The 17,842-nt window shown below is 40.3% G+C and overlaps 1 protein-coding gene across 1 annotated transcript in view; it reads left to right on the forward strand.

Moving 5' to 3' along the window:
• Positions 1-17,842, forward strand: part of Slc12a2 (solute carrier family 12 member 2) — a 74,264-nt gene that overhangs the window by 6,179 nt on the left and 50,243 nt on the right. Inside the window, exons 2-7 of the mRNA XM_059245933.1 lie at positions 11,707-11,826; positions 12,991-13,066; positions 13,700-13,795; positions 14,925-15,064; positions 15,855-15,965; positions 17,727-17,835. Coding sequence (XP_059101916.1) covers positions 11,707-11,826; positions 12,991-13,066; positions 13,700-13,795; positions 14,925-15,064; positions 15,855-15,965; positions 17,727-17,835 — 652 coding nt within the window. The remainder of the gene's footprint in view (positions 1-11,706; positions 11,827-12,990; positions 13,067-13,699; positions 13,796-14,924; positions 15,065-15,854; positions 15,966-17,726; positions 17,836-17,842) is intronic.

Here is a 17,842-nt window from a genome sequence, read left to right on the forward strand (position 1 = left end):
AAATCCATGTTACTGGCTACTGTAGTCTGGCTTTTGTATTCATTATCCAAGTAGATGGAGCTAGCAACTGACTGACTACCTGGGTAAAAACAAAGATAAATTTGGGAATCTAAAATGAGGCAAAGGAAAAAAATCTGTACATTACTAGTCAAATTTGATGCAGTATCTATGTACATTTATGGTCATGCCTATCCTGTGAAACTAGAACCTGAGAGATACAAGTGAGTTTCTTGGTTCTCAGGTTTGGTATTTTTGCTTGCAGTGACTTTTCCTTGTAGTTGGCATATGTTTGGGAAGTTCATAATACCAGTTGAGTTAGTTCCTTGCTGAGTGACATGGGTATACATTCAGTTACCCACCAAATCCTTACTGAACATCAACAGCATTACTGTTGAAAGTGTGGGGGATATAGCAGCCAGTAAGCAAAATAAAGTCCCAGGACTTCTAGTTGCAGGAGACAGTATGCAAATAGGTCAGATGTACTACTGTGAAGGAAATAAAGCAGGAAGAGAAATTGGTGGCCTAGTTGCCATTTTAGAGTAGTTGGGGAAGGTCTTAATTAATAAAAGACACTAGCCAAGGGATCACCCCACGCAAATACCAGGATGACTACTCTAGACTCAGAAATGGCAGGCGTCTGAGACTGAGGTGGGAATGTGACTGGTGTGATTTAGAGGCCAGGGAGGTCAAGACTGGCAGGAGAAGACAGTGACAGAAGAAGTTAGAGATTGGTGTTGAACCTTGCAGATCGTGACAAAGACTTGGGTTTTACTCTGAGTGGCATAGCGGAGACATTGGGAGGGCTTTGAGCTCAGATTTGATGGGATTACACTTATGACTAAATATGACTGATTACCATGTGGAGAATATGCTATAGGGTTTAAGGGAGGGAGTCAGGACAGCAGAATCCGAGCATGATTTTTACAAAGGTGAGCTGTTTGGTAGAACAGAGGTTCAGATGCAAGTGTTTTTAAAGGGAGGATTGTGGGGCCTTTGCTGGAGTTTGGATGAAATGTATATGGAAAGAGAAACATTACGGTTTTTAAAATGGAATTACTATTTATGGAGGTAGGAAGAACTGGGAAGAGCAGGGTTAGGTTGGTTCAGTGGGATATAATCCTGTAAATCTGTTCTGCAGTGGGGCAAATCCTAGAAAATGGCAGCTACTAATTAATTAGAACTTGAGCAGTTTCACATTGTAGCTGTTTGTAAGACTTTCCCCATCTGAAGAAGAGGCACTGAGGTTCTAAGACGTGTACTATGCATGGGGCTAGCGGTACTTGCTCTACTAGGTATATTGAATTTATTCAGCTGAAATAGAGGAATCTTGAGAGACTACTTCTCTAGTGCCTTTGCCATAGTCAGATAAATAGTAAACCCAACAATGCATTGCTGCACTCTTCATTTTAACATACAGCTTTATAAAAACTGAGGCCAGAATAACTCCATTGAGAAATGCGTTCTTCCATCTAATGTTACGTTCCTTCCTTGAGAACTTCTTGTCATAGAAGCAAGCTACCAACACATACTGTTTTCATTTAAGATGGCTTTCATACACACTTGATAGTTTTGCAGATGTAGCCTTGGTGGAGAGGTTCTCTCTTAGCCCTTTGAGGATACTGTTCCAGTGTCTCTGGCCTCCATTGTTGCTGGGAAGAAGTCAGCCAACAGTAGAGGATGGGTAACATCTCTAAGACTGAAGGTTTCCTCATTACCTTTAACCTCCTGCAGTTTGTAGTTACGGGTACTTTCCTCTGTGTGTGTCTTTTCTAGGTTTTTTAGTTTCTTGCATCTGTAAATTAGTTATTTTATCTATTTCTGTCTTCTGTCATCTCCACTCTGACCTGAAGTCCATTCAGTGAATTTATCATTTCAAATATTGTGCTTTTCTTTAAAATATACCAACATCTAGGATTTCTGAAGTTTCCAATGAAGCTTTCATTTCTCTTTTGGATGATGTTGGTAATCAGATTTACCTTTGACTTCTTTTATAGTCATTTTGAAGTGTTTGTGTCCTGAAAAGAACATTTGGTCTGTACCACAAACACTTGAATGGGGAACATTTTCTCATTTGTTTGTACATCTACTAATTTGAGGGGGGGAGGGGAAGAAATTAATGTGTAGATAATACATTGTGGTGACCTTGAATTGTTATTTTTAATATTCTGGGATCGATGTCCCTTTTCTTTGTTGAGACAGTGTCTCACTGTGTATTTTACACTGACCTGGGATGCATTATGCCACGCAGGCTAGGCTTACAGGTGTGTTCCGCCTTGCTGGGCTCAGACAGTGTGCAGTAGCTGCTGTCTCTGTTCTGTACCTGCCTCTGCCAACAGCTGTTGTTTGGCCCCTGGCCAGCTCAGATACGGGGACCTACCCTTACTGTTACTCTTCTTTTTCTAGAAATTCAAGTGAATTTCCCAGTTCCTCTGCTGATTTGGGGCTCTGTTCTGTTATTTCAGACTGGTGTGGCTTCTGTTACCAGTGTAAGCCACAGCCACTTTGAGAAGATCAGTGGAAAAGAAGCAGACTCCTGCTTTCACCAGTGCAGGTCCATAGGTCTGTTTCCGTCTGGTCTGTACTGTCTTCCTCTTTCCCTGGGTTCCTGTCCGTGAACAAACAGTTGGGCTGTCAGTGGGCAGTTCTTGACCATTGGTTAAGTCTGGAGTATCCCACTTAATACATCTTCAGAAAAAGGATAAGTCATCTCTGACTCTGAGTTCCTGAACTGAAAATGGAAGAGATGACAGAAGATAGCATCCAATCCTGAGAGAATCCCATGAAACACCCAGTGCAGTCTGCCCACTCCTGGGTTTCCATGCAGATTGCTTTTCAGTGTTGACTTGGTTCTGATGCTGCTTGTTAGGTTTCTCCAGGTTCTTCTTAATTTTGGGCTTTAGAAATAAAATTTGCACAGGGCTACTGCTTCTTGTTAACAGAAGGTGTATGTTTCCTGGGAATTTTATCTAAAAATGTTTCAAGCTCTTTGTTGACATTAGCCAGTTGTGTGGGATTTGAAATAATGCCTGTGTTATTATTTGTGAAACATTCTTTTGTAACCCAGTCTTGAAGTTTTGGTAAAGAACATGCAGAGCTAGTTCTAGTACTGAATTCTTTGACTTGGATCAGCAGTTCTGACTTGGTTCATTGTGAAGTCACATGGTCACACTGACCACTTTTATCTGTGGCACTTGAGTTTTGAGCTTGCATTAATGCCACTGGATATTAATAGAGCATTGTTAACCGAAGCAAATTGGATTTGTGCAAAACAATACTTTGTTTTGAAAGCGTAGTCTGTGTGGGGAGCATTACACTGAATACACCAATCACCGACGGCACGGATAGGAAGTCTTGGTGGCTTTGGGATGATACAATTAGCTAGTACTTGCTAAAAAAAATCAGAACAATGATTAGATAAGCCCCTCACTTTGGCATCTAAGTTTGCATATATATATATATATATATATATGCTACATATACATGCATATATACAATAGTTTATATTTTAAATGCTAAGTAAGCTGTTTTAATGTAACATTTTGGCTTAGACTTAGCAGCTGCTATTAAATGGCATGAGAACTATTGCTGTTTTAAGGATTTTTACCAGTATTTTAATTCAGAATTATTTTTAGGATGTAAATAGCTTTTTGATGAACATTCACATTTTTAATATATTAGTTTGGATTTATTTAAAGCAATAATAACCCAGTACTCAGAGACTGTGAGTTCAAGGCCAGCCCAAGCTTTCATGATGAAATCCTGAGACACAACTTGAAAATAATAATAGCTTTTCCCTTTTGAAGTTATTTTTTTAGCTTGTATGAGAGCTTTTATGTTGTATAAAATCATCACATTTTTTTCATTTTGTCTTTTCAAACAACATGTGATAGGTACCCCATCTCACAGGTGTTGAAACCAAACTTAGGGGTTAATTCTGTAGGTCATGAGTAGCAGGGCTAGGATTTGAATAGAGCTGACTTGAAAGTTAACCCTTTCACTTCAGTGTATTATTTCAAGGTATTATTTAGAGAACAGATTTACCATAAAAGCTTAATGTTAGTTTAACTCTATTTTAGTTAAAATGACAGGAAAAGTGTCTGTTTCAGACATTTTAGAAGAGTTGAGGTGACTGCGTGCATTATAAAATCTGAATACTGTCCATAAAGAGGACTGCCGCATATGATGTATGCCATGAAGGAACTACAAAAGCATCTGTAGGGGGGTGTGACTAACCCAGTCAATGAGGCTGGATTTACTCTAGGGTTTGGGTTGAGAAAGTGCTAGGTCCCGTTAAGATAAATTGTAAGCAGAGGAAGTTCAAGCTGAAAGTCCCTTAGGAGAAATAGTTTAAAACCAACTTTTCAGGTTGGGAGTGGTGGCATGTGCCTTTAATCCCTACACTCCAGACACGGACACATGCAAACCTTGGAGTTCAAGGCCAGCCCACTCTACCTAGTGAGACCACTTCTCCTTAAACAAACAAAAACCTAACTTTTCAGCTAAAGTAAAATTGCATCAGTTAAATATTTGATTTGAACTTGCAGTAATTTTCTAATTTGAAACATAAGAATTGGCAGGGGAGGAGTTTCAAAGAAAATTAGTAGAATTAGAGCTGCCTTGGGTTAGAAAAATATGAGGACGTTCTTTGCTTTGTAAATGTTGTGTGTGTGATTTTATGTTCATTTCTGCTTGTCTCACTGGGCAGTAAACTCTGAAGACATTGAAAAAAATTCAAAGTCATGGTTTTGTAGACTTGACTAGAGAAAGTCTCAAAGTTAATATTTCCCTTTATTCCTAAAAAGAAAGTGTGCTCAACAGAAAAAGTGAGAATTTCCCTCCTGTTAGCAGTCTAATGTTTATCTTTAATCATGTCAGATATTATTTATTAAAAACAATTGACAAATTCAAAGAATTCAGTGTGGATACTTTATTTTCCCAGCCTTCTGGAAAAGGCATGGACACTTTGGGCCCAGGGGCCAGGCTTGTGATGGGAAAGTGTGCGAGGGAATAAGAAAACAGTGTGACTAGGAACAGTGATTGAAAGGAGGTAGCAAGTTTGAGTGGCTCATTACAACCCAGACACTGAATGATTGGCCAGTTGGACTGACCTCCACCTACCAAAATAGCCTCCAAATAAACTTGGAAAGTTAACGCACACGCCTGTTTCCTGCTACACATTTGATGTCCCTTCCTGAATGGAATACATCTGGACAGATGACAGTTCCATCTCTGAAGGTGCTGTGATGCAGCTGTCTGCAGTCATTGTGTCTTGTTGCTTAGTGGTAAAAAAACAAAAAACAACAACAACAAAAAACTGTGTCTTGCTGTGTTAGGCACAGAAGGATCTAGTGTTTACCACAGGAAACCTGAGGTGCTTTGGGTTGGAGTCTCTGCCAGGGTCTGCTCCCCAGATTTGGAAGAGCCAGATTATTCCTCCGCCTAGAAACCAGCTCCTACCACTGCTGAGCTCTTGTGACACTAATGGAGAAAGCCGCTGATTCCCACTGTCCTTCCCAGGAGCTTGGTGGTTGGAGGCTCTCGTGGAGGACTTGAGAAACAGATGGGGTTGTGTAGAGCTGGGAAGCCAGCACGGTTCACTACTTTGGCTTTTCCATCTTGTTCTTATTTAGTGCACGAGTTTTAACTTGTGATATCATTTAAAGCTTAACTCAAGAAAGGATCATTTTGTTTTATTTATGTGTACTCCTCTTTACTGTTAAGAGTTTTGTTTTGTTTTGTTTTGGTGATTTACAGTTGCCTGAAGTGTTTAGCATTCAGATAGTGTGACCGCCAGAATAATCTGCAAAGGGATAACCTGAAAAAGGGTATGGTTTTGACTTTGAAATTTCTTTTTTCCTCCATTATAGGTACTATCCTGTATTCATCCATCTCCTGAGTGTTCTGTTCTCCATTTTTGTCTCTGTTCAAGTTTCTTTGCTGTCCCTTTAGGTTACTGTTTATAAGCTTTGATTTACCATATAAAAGGGCATCAATAAAATTGTGACCATAATCGAGACTTATTTCATGGATAAAGTATGAGAAAGGTGTTTAGTGTAATAATTCCCTTGTCATCTTTAAGGGGGTATTGAATATATCTTGTCATGTCAGGACAATGCACTATATGCTTTCCAGTACATATAATTTTGACTTAGTGAAAAACTAAAAACCTTCTATATCCAACTTCCTTACCAGCACTTTTCATCTCTAATAAATAGCCATCCTTGAGTATTTGCTAAATGAATGCCCTTTATGACCTCCCTACTCACCATGGAAAGTAATACATTAGTTTAGGATTCATTTTTCATAGAGGATGCTGAAAGGAAAACTTGTTACTCTTAAATAAGTATCTCTTTGCCTAAAAGCAGGCTTGTTTGTTGCCCACAAAACCGATCAAGGTTTGATCATTGTGTATTTCAGCTGTGGTCATCTGCGAGCGGAGTGGAGAGTACTGGGTGTCCTGCTTTTGATCCTCCTTATTAGATGAGCCAGAGCTTCTAAGCAGGCATAGCATGAGCAGAATTGACCAGCGCCAGTACCTGTAGTCCAGGGAAGCTGCTTCCTTCACTCACATAGGGTCAGCTGGGTAAACTTTCTCCTTCTGAAGAGTTGCCAGGGATTGAAAAGGCAGGTCACCTAAGGACAATTCTCCCACTGATAGCTGACTAAAAAAAATACCAAAGTCTAGCTATAGATTTGACTTAAAAACTGTCACACACGAAATGTGGCATTGACACTTCAATTATAGTTTTGTAATCATGGTGTGTCAGCTCAGTAGCCAAAATAGACAACTCACCTGCTTTATATATGTCTGTGTATTATCTAGAGAGCCCACAGCCTTCCAGGATATGGTATTGGTGGACAGGAATTATTATCTCCATTTAGACGAGGAAACCAGTTCTCAGAGAGGGGTTGTAATGTGAAAAGTAAAGTGGGGATATTATTGAAAAAAGGTATGTAGTTCATTGTTGTTGACAGAGCTAAATATTTACTGGAGGCTACATTGAATATGGAAAGGGTCCTAGTAGGTAGAAGGCTATTGGGAAAAAAAAAAAAAAACTAGTCTCTATTGAAAAAAAATCACACTTTTAAGCAGGCTGGGAAGTACCTAGCATGGTGACTGATAGTGTGTTAATATCTGTGTGCCCAATGAATGAGTGAGTGAAAGGGTATGGTTATTATTTATGCCCAGAAAACCTGAGTTACTGGGACTCTTGTTGCACATTGGCACCATTAAGGGACTGGCCCATTTCCCTACTTAAGAGGTATTGATATTTGGGTGGCTTTAAATTGCGCTAGAGACAATGCTGTGGTAGCTTCCTGAGCTCCAGAGAGACACTTTGATACAATTTTGCCCAACTGTTCTTTAAGACAACCCAAACAACCTCTTCCCAAGTTAAAAAAGTATATAGTTTATTATCTTTGCCTGAAGTCACCAAGTAAAGTTACTTTTGTACTAAAAATGAATCTATGCTAATAAACATTGCCTGAAATCTGATTTAATAGTGTTCCCGCTGTACTAAGGGGCTGTACTCCTCAGTCTTAATGCCTTCCCTGGTGCAGGGAGTGGGCATGAGACAGAAATAGTTTTGGTGGATGAAAGTGGTTACACATTTCTATAATCCAGCACATGGGAGGCTTCAGTAGAGGGATGGTTGAGTTTGACCATTTGAACTTGAGGACCAGAGTCCCCTGTCCAACCAGGTGTGGTGACGTGTCTGTGATACCCGTGCTCCTTAAATAGGTGAGATGGGAGGCAGAGACAGTCCCTGGAGGCTTGTGAGCCAGCTAGCTGCTTCCTGTGAAGTAGCAAACAAAGAGACCCTGTCTCAAACAAGGCAGAAGCCAGGGACCAGCATCCAGATACCCCAGTTCGTCCTCTGACTTTTGTCCATGGTTGAAGGGGAGCTTTGAATCCTCAAGAAAAACAAAAGACAGCACCCAGTCTATAAAACATTCTTGCTTTTTCTACTTCCTGCAAAGAAATAATAACCATGGGAGCTAGACTTTCTTCCATTCTTGTATTTTCTCTGTCCTTAGAAAAACACTCACCTGCCCATGTTTTCTCTGTGTTTCTCTCTGTTTCCATACAGTCACCCACTGATGTCCCTGGCCCCTCTTCTAAGTGCCGTTCATGAATTTGAAGCTGCCTGATGGACTCTCTTGTCTCCTGGTCCCTCCTTCTACACACTCCATTGTATCTTTTCCAATTTCCTTTTAGACAGAATCTTGCTTTGTAGCCCAGGCTGGACTTCAATTAATAATCTTCCTGTAACCCAAATACTAGAATTACAGGCATGCTGACATATTCTTTTTTAGTTTTTAGTTTAATATAATTCACTAGTAGGTCTGTTTCTTTTATGAGGAATCCTTCCTGTTACAGTAGGTGTAATTTACGTATGTCTTCCATTATTTCCTGTCTCTCCCTCTCTTCTGAGTTTATTTCCATTGCAACCCCAAACTCAGAATCACAGTGCTACTTCTTTGAGAGCTTTATTTCCTAGAATAATGCTAAGTTAATTTTATCTACTTCATTAATATTCCACTAAATAGTTTTTACTTTCCACCTACTATTGTGGAAAAGGTAGTAAGTATTGAAAATTGTTATTTTTTGTACCTTTTGTCTTGGCCTAACTTAGATAAGTTTGTATTTGAATTTTTATTTGTGAGGTTTTTTATGTAAATTTTTGTTTTGTTTTTTGTTTTGTTTTGGTTTTTTGTTTGTTTTTCGAGACAGGGTTTCTCTGTGTAGCTTTGTGCCTTTCCTGGAACTCACTCCGTAGCCCAGGCTGGCCTCGAACTCACAGAGATCCGCCTGCCTCTGCCTTTAATCCTGGGATTAAAGGTGTGCGCCACCACTGCCTGGCTGTAAATTTTTTTTGAGGTGGATAGAGTTTCATTCCTGAGAGTTTCTTTGTTCCTTGGAAGCCCCTACATTAGACAACTGAAAGCTGAGGATGTTGCTCAGTAGTAGAGCCTTGAGGTGGACACCGAACATTACCAAAATAAAGAAACTCTGATTTCTTTTTATTTCAGGAAATTTAGTTCCAACCCCAGTTTTATTACACTTAAGTCCATTTATTCAGCCACAAATAGCACACTTATTTGATTAACTTGATGTTTGATTGGTTGGTTGGTTTGGGGTCTGTCTTCCAGCCTTGGTTGGCCTGGAGCTCACTGTACATGCCTCAGACTCCTAGCAACCCTCCCATGTCATCCTCATGAATGCTGAGGTTATAGGTGTGCACCATTGCACCAACCAAGCTTTAGATGTATTTTGGAGATTAATACTAAAACTTTGTAAAGGAGGTTTGCTAGAGGATGATTGCAAAGGTGATTTTTTTGTTTTCTGTGATCAAATCATTAGTTTTCTAAATTAATATTTCATATAAGCCAGAAAATACTTGTTTCTTGAACAGTCACTCACAGTGTTCACACTATGGTAGAAACAAGCATAATTGCCAGATCTTCAGCTTTGATCTGAAATTCTGATTAGCACCCACAGCAAAAATTTTAGGATGCCTGCATACTTTTGCATTGTTCAAAAGACACCCACATTGCTGTTTAGCCTTGGGAAAAGTAGCTGGTTAGGGACATACATATTCAGTTTCTTATAACAGAGATGGAATGTGATGCCTTTTCTGTGTATATTATAGACTTTTTATTGCAGTGTGAAAACTAAGGACTTTTTGCTTAAAGATTAATAAGTTGACAGGCTGAGGGGATTGGTGAAATCTGGATGAAGAGTCTCTGTTTACTGTCTGGAGTCAGCATTGACCCTCTGCTGTGTGGGAAACATTGAACAATGGGGTGAAGCCTGACTGGGGTTGTGATGCCCTGACATCTGGTCACGTTGAAGAAAAAGCTATTTCTACACATTTCTGTTAAGGTTAATGACTGCTTGTTGCCATGTTTACACAGATTCTACATAAAGAGAAGAACAGTAATAGGCTAGAGACAAGGGAAGATTGGATGAGTGTATCAGTTTGGCTCTGGTTACACATAACTTTCCATAACACTTCTTTTAATTATAATATTCAGAAGTTCAGATGTTGAAGCACTAAAATCAGTTTTAAAAATTGGACTTTGTATATATAAAGATTCAGTGCTCAAAATATAGCTGTGCTTTATTCTCTGGTGGTGAGAGTATGGATTAAGAACCATGGTGATGGTGTGAAGGTCGTATCTTTAGACTTAGAGCATCTGTCTTCCCAGCCATTTCCTTTTATCCTTCATGTTTTCATTAAGTCTTTGTAATACTAGTTTGGAGATGTCATGCCTTGTGTCCCAATAAGGACTGAACAGGTAGTGAGAACCATTGAGAACAGAAAGTAGAAAATAAAAAAATAGAGCTACAGAATTAGACATGAAACTTTACCTAAGAAAGACAGACTAATATGGAGAAAGCACTGTGTGGTCTGTGCAAAAGTCAATAGAACTGAATGACTAAGAGCATGTAGAGTCGGTATAGAGATGGGGTTCTGAATGAATCTTAGGAAACTTGGGAATCTTCTATATTGGTTGATGTGGTGGTATACATCTTTAATCCCAGCACTCAGGACACAGAAGCAGATGAACCTCTGAGTTCAAGGCTAGCCTGGTCTACAGAGCTAGTTCCAGGACATCCAGGGCTACACAGAAACCCTGTCTTGACAAAAAAACAAAAAAGGAATTTTAAATTGTTAATGTTGATATTTCAGATGTGGGAAAGAGCATAGTAGCTAGATGATATAAATTTGTGCTAAAGAGCCAAGGCCTGACTGCCTGACTGCCATCTGTCTATCTTTGATATGATCTTACTAAGATTACCTGAAAGTGGGACAGGCTGGCCTTGAACTCACAGTCCTTCTGCCTTAGTGTCCTGAGAGTGTTGGGATTACAGGCCCATCTTACCATATGCCTAGCAGCAGCTCTGAATTTATTGACCCATCTAGATTAACTCTGGCAGGCAGCAGTCACTGCATACTTCAGATACCACCAAAGTATAAAACCATTATTCTTTTCATTATTAGTTCAGACTGGATTGTGCTATGTTGCCTTATTGGTGTCCAGATTTTGAACTCAAACAATCAGTCTCTGCCTTCTGAGTCTGAGAATATAAGTTTGTACCACTAGGCCCATTTAAAAAGTTGGGATCATTAAAATGGGTTTATGTCAGAGTGACACCTAATTTTAGGTTTCCTTTTACTTTATTGCTTTGATTTTTTTTTTTTTTCCTAAGGAAAAATATTAAGGGACCTATTTTTATATTGAAATACTTAAGTCAGGTTATTTAGGAAGAAAGGCTTATTTGGCTCACAGTTGTGAGTGCTGAAAGCCCAGACAGCTTGTTGTAGGCCTTGGTAAGGGCTTCCCCTCGACTGTGTCACCTAATAGTGCAGTCCAGTAGAAGAGCATGTACAAGTGAGAGCATTACATCACCCGCATCCAGGAGACATATGCTTGCAGGGTGGCTTCCCTGGTGATGCAGAGACCTTGAACTAGGCCTCTCTTTTTATGGTTTCACACCCCCAGTACCACTATACTGGGGACCAAACTCCCAATTCATGAAGCTATATAGGAAATAAACTGTGTAAATTATTGCATTTCATTCTTGGAAGTTTTTGTCATCCTAAGTGTGGTTAACCATCTTTAGTCATGTTTGTTTGTATCAAGTGATTTAAGATGATCTAATTCTTAATTTGCATTCATATTTCTTTCTGTAACCAGGAGCCTTTTGAGGATGGCTTTGCAAATGGAGAAGAAAGTACTCCAACCAGAGATGCTGTGGTTACCTATACTGCCGAAAGTAAAGGAGTTGTGAAGTTTGGATGGATCAAGGGCGTATTAGTATGTATGCATAGATTCTACATGATGGCATAGTCCTGATTAGAAAACCTAGCTGATGTTCTCAAGATAATTACTATTTTTCTGCTTTCAACTGTTTGTAAGTACTATGGAAGACCCAGTTAATGACTTGTATGTTCTTTCTTTTGTGACATTTATGTTCATTAGGGGAGAAATGTTTATTATTATACACATCACTTTGATAAAATTGGAAACTCACAAATTTTTATTTTTGGTAGAGAGGTCCTTTTTTTTTTTTTTCCCTCGCTTTTTTCGAGACAGGGTTTCTCTGTGTAGCTTTGTGCCTTTCCTGAAACTCACTTGGTAGCCCAGGCTGGCCTCGAACTCACAGAGATCCACCTGGCTCTGCCTCCCGAGTGCTGGGATTAAAGGCGTGCGCCACCACCGCCCGGCGAGAGGTCCTTTCTATATAGCCCTGGTTGGCCTAGAACTTCCAAAGTACACCTGGCTGGCCTTGATCTTGTCATTGTTTTACATCTGCCTCCCAAGTGCTGAATCAGTTGTAACAAAACACAAAGAGGAACACAGAATAAAAAATGAATATATGCCCAAGTTGTAGGAGTATCATATTTAGTTTAAAGTTTTCAAAAATGGTGTGATCCATTGACATTTGTGTTGGTATCCATACAATACTTAACTCTGCCTTAACCATTCATGACAGATGTTATGAATGCTTAGCTAAAACTTATATGATAAAGAGAGATTGTAACTTTGTTTAGAAGTCTTAGCCAGGTGTGATGGCATAGGTCTTTAGTTCCAGCACTCAGGAGGCAGAGGCAGGTGGATCTTGGAGTTCAAGGCCAGCCTACTCTCTGTAGTGAGTTCCAGAATAGCCAGGGCTACACAGAAAAACCCTGTCTTCAAAAACCAAAAGGAGTCAAAGTCTTAAAAATAATCTGCTGTTGTGTTTCTGACATTCCTGGTGAGCACATTTACTTTCAAACATACTTATATGGCACTTAATTACATCAGATAACATAAGCTCCCAGTAAGCCCCTTTGACAAACTTCAGGAAAAGGAGATAGATTGCAAAATGCTTCCGTAGTTTCAAGCACATTTTATCTTTTGGCTTGTTTAATTTTTATTGCTGTATCATGTTTTAATTACATTTCTTGATCTGTGATGTGACCTCTTTTTCCCTCCTAGGTACGTTGTATGTTGAACATTTGGGGTGTGATGCTCTTTATTAGATTGTCGTGGATTGTGGGTCAAGCTGGAATAGGTAAGTGACGTTTTACAACCCTTGACCTGTGTGTTAGAATACCTGTGCCTTTCTGCAGCTGCTGACTAAGCTGGGTTGCCTTCATTATATAGATTGCTACCGTAATTGACTTCCGTAATTTTGACTTTATTTCTCAAAAATGAGATTAGAATTAGGTAATTTATGGCCTATGTCTTAGTTACTTAACCTATTTCTGTAAAGAAATGCCATGACCAAAGCAACTGATAAAGAAAGCATTTAATTGAGGGCTTGCCTACAGTTTCAGAGAGAGAGCCTGTGGCCGTCATAGTGGGCAGCATGGCAGCAGGCAAGGCGGCCATGACACTGGAGCAGTAGCTGAGAACTTACCTCTGACCCACAAGCAGGAGGCAGAGAGAGTGAGAGTGGGCCTGGTGTGGGCTTTTGGAACCTCAGAGCCCTCCCCCAGCAACACACCTCCTCTAAGAAGCCCACTCTTCTAACCCTTCCCAAACAGTTCACCAACTAGATACCAAACATTCAAATATGTGAGCATAGCGGGGGGGGCATTCTCATTCAAAACACCCCAGTCCAGTTCAGTGCTGAGCCCTGCCAGTTCTAGGTAATGGCAGGTTTAGGAGGATAAGGTTCTTAGCTTCTTTTTCCTCCTTCAAGGTCTCTCGGTCCTTGTAATAGCGATGGCCACTGTGGTGACGACTATCACGGGACTGTCTACTTCAGCAATAGCTACCAATGGCTTCGTAAGAGGAGGTGAGCCCAGCTGGCCCAGGCCTGTGTGAAGGACACAGTCATGCCTGTTCAGTTCCTGTAGCTTCTTCTGCCTAGAACCTTTTCCTGTCTATAAATGGAACCTGTGTTCCTGAGAGCTTGAGTCCTGTTGATTGTGCCCTTAGATAATCTGCGTCTCAGTCCCGTCACTCAGACCTGCATTCCTGCATTGCACAGACCAGTCTCTTCCCCTCTACAGCTGAATACAGTAGACAACCATCACAGGCACCTTTAAAAGATGAACACTATAGATTTTATTTGGGCTTACCTCTGAAATGAGTGTGCATTTGCCTATTCTGTGGTTCGGTGAAGTGTATTTGACTTGTACTTCAGTCAGTCAGAAAATTGTTGATCACCTTGTGGCACATGCTGGGTCTGCAACAGTGTCAGGCAGGGTCCAGTTTTCTAAGGACGTAAGATCATACAAGAAGAGTAGTCATTGCTGGAAATCTAGGGGCTGGGAGTGATACCGTGGTTTTGATATACATTATCTTGATGAATGCAACATTGCTGTTTATTACTTTCATCTTTTGTATGACTAATGAGACCAGAAATGAAACAATCATAGTCATCTTTTATTAAAAATTTAAACTTGATGGAGATTATGCAGCTTGGTCTCAAATGTCTAAAAAAAATTTTTTTTCTGAAAAAATTGAAAGCCTCATTTTTGTATCGGTAAAGCCAAAACACTGAAATTGAGGAAAACTTAACATTTTCCTATATGTGACTAAAAACACTCTTAGTAAAATCAGGTTATCATTGGAGGTCAAGTTTTTTGTCTTTAAATCCATTAACTATATGGATCACTAGTATTACCAAACAAGAAACTCCATAGTGCTTTCCTGTGATAGATAAATTCCTTCAAATTGTAACTTTCAGATCAATGAAATATTTGTAGAAGCTAAAAAGGCAGTTCTGAAATTCCTGTTTTATTAATGCAGTTTTTGCTATAATACTTTCCGTAAACATGAGCAGCTCAGATACTAGTCTTGGGGGTATTTCTTTCTGAAAATACACTCACCCACTTGGCTGAACCTGCTTTGTGAATTCCTTGGTGTCATGAACAGAGTTGTTGCCATTTCAAAGCCTAACCTTCCATTCTTTCTCTTAGGGGGAGCATATTACTTGATCTCTAGAAGTCTAGGGCCCGAGTTCGGTGGCGCCATTGGCTTGATCTTTGCCTTTGCCAACGCAGTGGCGGTTGCTATGTATGTGGTTGGGTTCGCAGAAACGGTGGTGGAGCTGCTTAAGGTAATGGACCTTGTCATTCACTTGTCAAGTCTTCATGACAGGATACACACATACACACACACATACCTTGACCTGTATGTGCACTTCAAAAATGCCACCAACATGATTAAATCTTACAAGTAATGTTGCTTATGGAGTAGGAACTGTGTGGTTTTGATAATAGCATGAAGGTTTGTTCTTTTTCCCTTTTGTATCATAAAAGACCATTAAAACGAGTTCACTAACAGAATACATTTCTGTTGTGCCACTTTATAAAACCTAACAGTACCAGTCAGATTATAATTTGCTTGGTTAGTAATTCTTATTTTTGATTTATTGGGTCCATATCAGATATACCAGTATTTGTAATTTAATAAGACATTAGATGCCAGGCGGTGGTGGCGCACGCCTTTAATCCCAGCACTTGGGAGGCAGAGCCAGGCGGATCTCTGTGAGTTCGAGGCCAGCCTGGTCTCCAAAGAGAGTTCCAGGAAAGGCGCAAAACTACACAGAGAAACCCTGTCTCGAAAAACCAAAAAAAAAAAAAAAAAGACATTAGATATATAAGGTAACTGAATGACAATTAATAGTAATTAGTTTTTTTTTTTTCCTTGATTTTTAGACAGGGTCTTGCATGTGACTGGCTGGGAACTTGTATAAATTTTGAAATTTTGATAGTCCTTCTGCCTCTGACTCCCAAGTTCTGGGAACACAGGCATGCACCATCATACTTATCTCTGTCCATTCCTTTAATAAGCATTGATTGAATGTCTATATCTAAGGAGCTGTTCATTGTATTTCTCTTGTGTAGGAACATTCCATACTTATGATAGATGAAATCAATGACATCCGAATTATTGGAGCCATTACAGTAGTGATTCTTCTGGGTATCTCAGTAGCTGGAATGGAGTGGGAAGCAAAGGTAAGTCGTGACAGAGCATCTACAATGTTTAGTCCACAAACCTAATCTTAGGGGAAACTTAAACGGACTTTCAGAATCTAGTGGAAAAGTGGCCATTTTTTATAGAAGTTTATGATATATAGGTTGTTTGGCATTTAAAATGATATATTTGAAGGTAATCCATTTTAAATCCAGTAGAAGACTACCTTCCTCATTATATGCTGTTTTTGAGTGCTTAAGAATTGAGCCTGAGGCCCCCTGCATAATAGGCTTTATGTCTCCCACTGAGTATATCCGGTCCTTCATTCATTTACATATGCAACACATTGATTTTATTGAGAAGATTATAATTGCATCCTACTTGGGCCATAGTTAATGTATAAGAATTCCTGCTGGGCCAGCAAGACAGCTGAGTTGGTAAAGGTGCTTGATACAGATGCCCTGTGGCCTGATTGGATTCCTGGAAGCCACAGAAAGGTGGAAAGAGAGACCCAACACCCTAAAGTTGTCCCCTGAGATCCACACATCACTGTAGTACATATGGCTCCCCTTCCCGTAGGAATCCTTTTTTAAAATGCTTTGTAAACATTTTGTCTGCACATAGTATTTACTCAGTTGTTTTGAGCAGCTGAAGTTGGAGAAGGGTTGATGATCTCTTTGGCTATCTGCCCTCCCTGTGTCCCTGCCCGAGTGCCTACTTGGTACATAGAGCAGTTGCAGGCGTACACACCTCAGTGTTTGGAACTGATCTGAAACTTGATTGGGCACAGGCATAGTCTCCCTTCAAGACTGTAGTCTCGGCAGACAGGTGGGAGAGAGATGTATAGAATGGAAAGCCTGTGGCGTGGGTGGGGATGCATAGACCCATCTTTAGTACTTATTTTAGAAATGTGTGGCATGATTCTACCCATAATTGAACATTCTCAGATAGTTTTGGTTGAGGCAGGGTCTTACTAACTCAGAGCTCAGAATAGTCTCAGACTTGTGGTCCTTCTGCCTCAGCTTCCTGACAGGCGGGAACTTCAGGCTTTAAGACAGGTCTTTAAGAGTTGTTACTCATGTTAACAGCATTTATTGAGTACCTGCTGAATGCTTTAAGACATTTGACAGAAAGGCAAAATGAGACAGACTGTCTAATGGAGGAGAGTGTGGAGACAGACTGTCTGTAATGGAGGAGAGTGTGGAGACAGTCTGTCTGTAATGGAGGAGAGTGTGCAGACAGTCTGTCTGTAATGAAGGAGAGTGTGGAGACAGACTGTCTAATGGAGGAGAGTGTGGAGACTGTCTGTCTGTAATGGAGGAGAGTGTGCAGACAGTCTGTCTGTAATGGAGGAGAGTGTGGAGACAGACTGTCTAATGGAGAAGAGTGTGGAGACTGTCTGTCTGTAATGGAGGAGAGTGTGGAGACAGACTGTAATGGAGGAGAGTGTGCAGACAGTCTGTCTGTAATGAAGGAGAGTGTGGAGACAGACTGTCTGTAATGGAGGAGAGTGTGCAGACAGTCTGTCTGTAATGGAGGAGAGTGTGGAGACAGTCTGTCTGTAATAGAGGAGAATGTAGAGACAGACTGTCTGTAATGGAGGAGAATGTGCAGACTGTCTGTAATGGAGGAGAGTGTGGAGACAGTTTGTCTGTAATAGAGGAGAATGTAGAGACAGACTGTCTGTAATGGAGGAGAGTGTGGAGACAGTCTGTCTGTAATGGAGGAGAGTGTGCAGACAGACTGTCTGTAATGGAGGAGAGTGTGCAGACAGACTGTGACTTTCAGGGTTTGAACCATAGGCTCAGATCGTCCTCCTGGTGATTCTTCTTCTGGCCATCGCTGACTTCGTCATAGGAACGTTCATCTCACTGGAGAGCAAGAAGCCCAAGGGGTTCTTTGGCTATAAATGTAAGTA

The sequence above is a fragment of the Peromyscus eremicus genome, chromosome 19 (assembly GCF_949786415.1).
Source record: "Peromyscus eremicus chromosome 19, PerEre_H2_v1, whole genome shotgun sequence".
Classification (NCBI taxonomy): Eukaryota; Metazoa; Chordata; class Mammalia; order Rodentia; family Cricetidae; genus Peromyscus; species Peromyscus eremicus.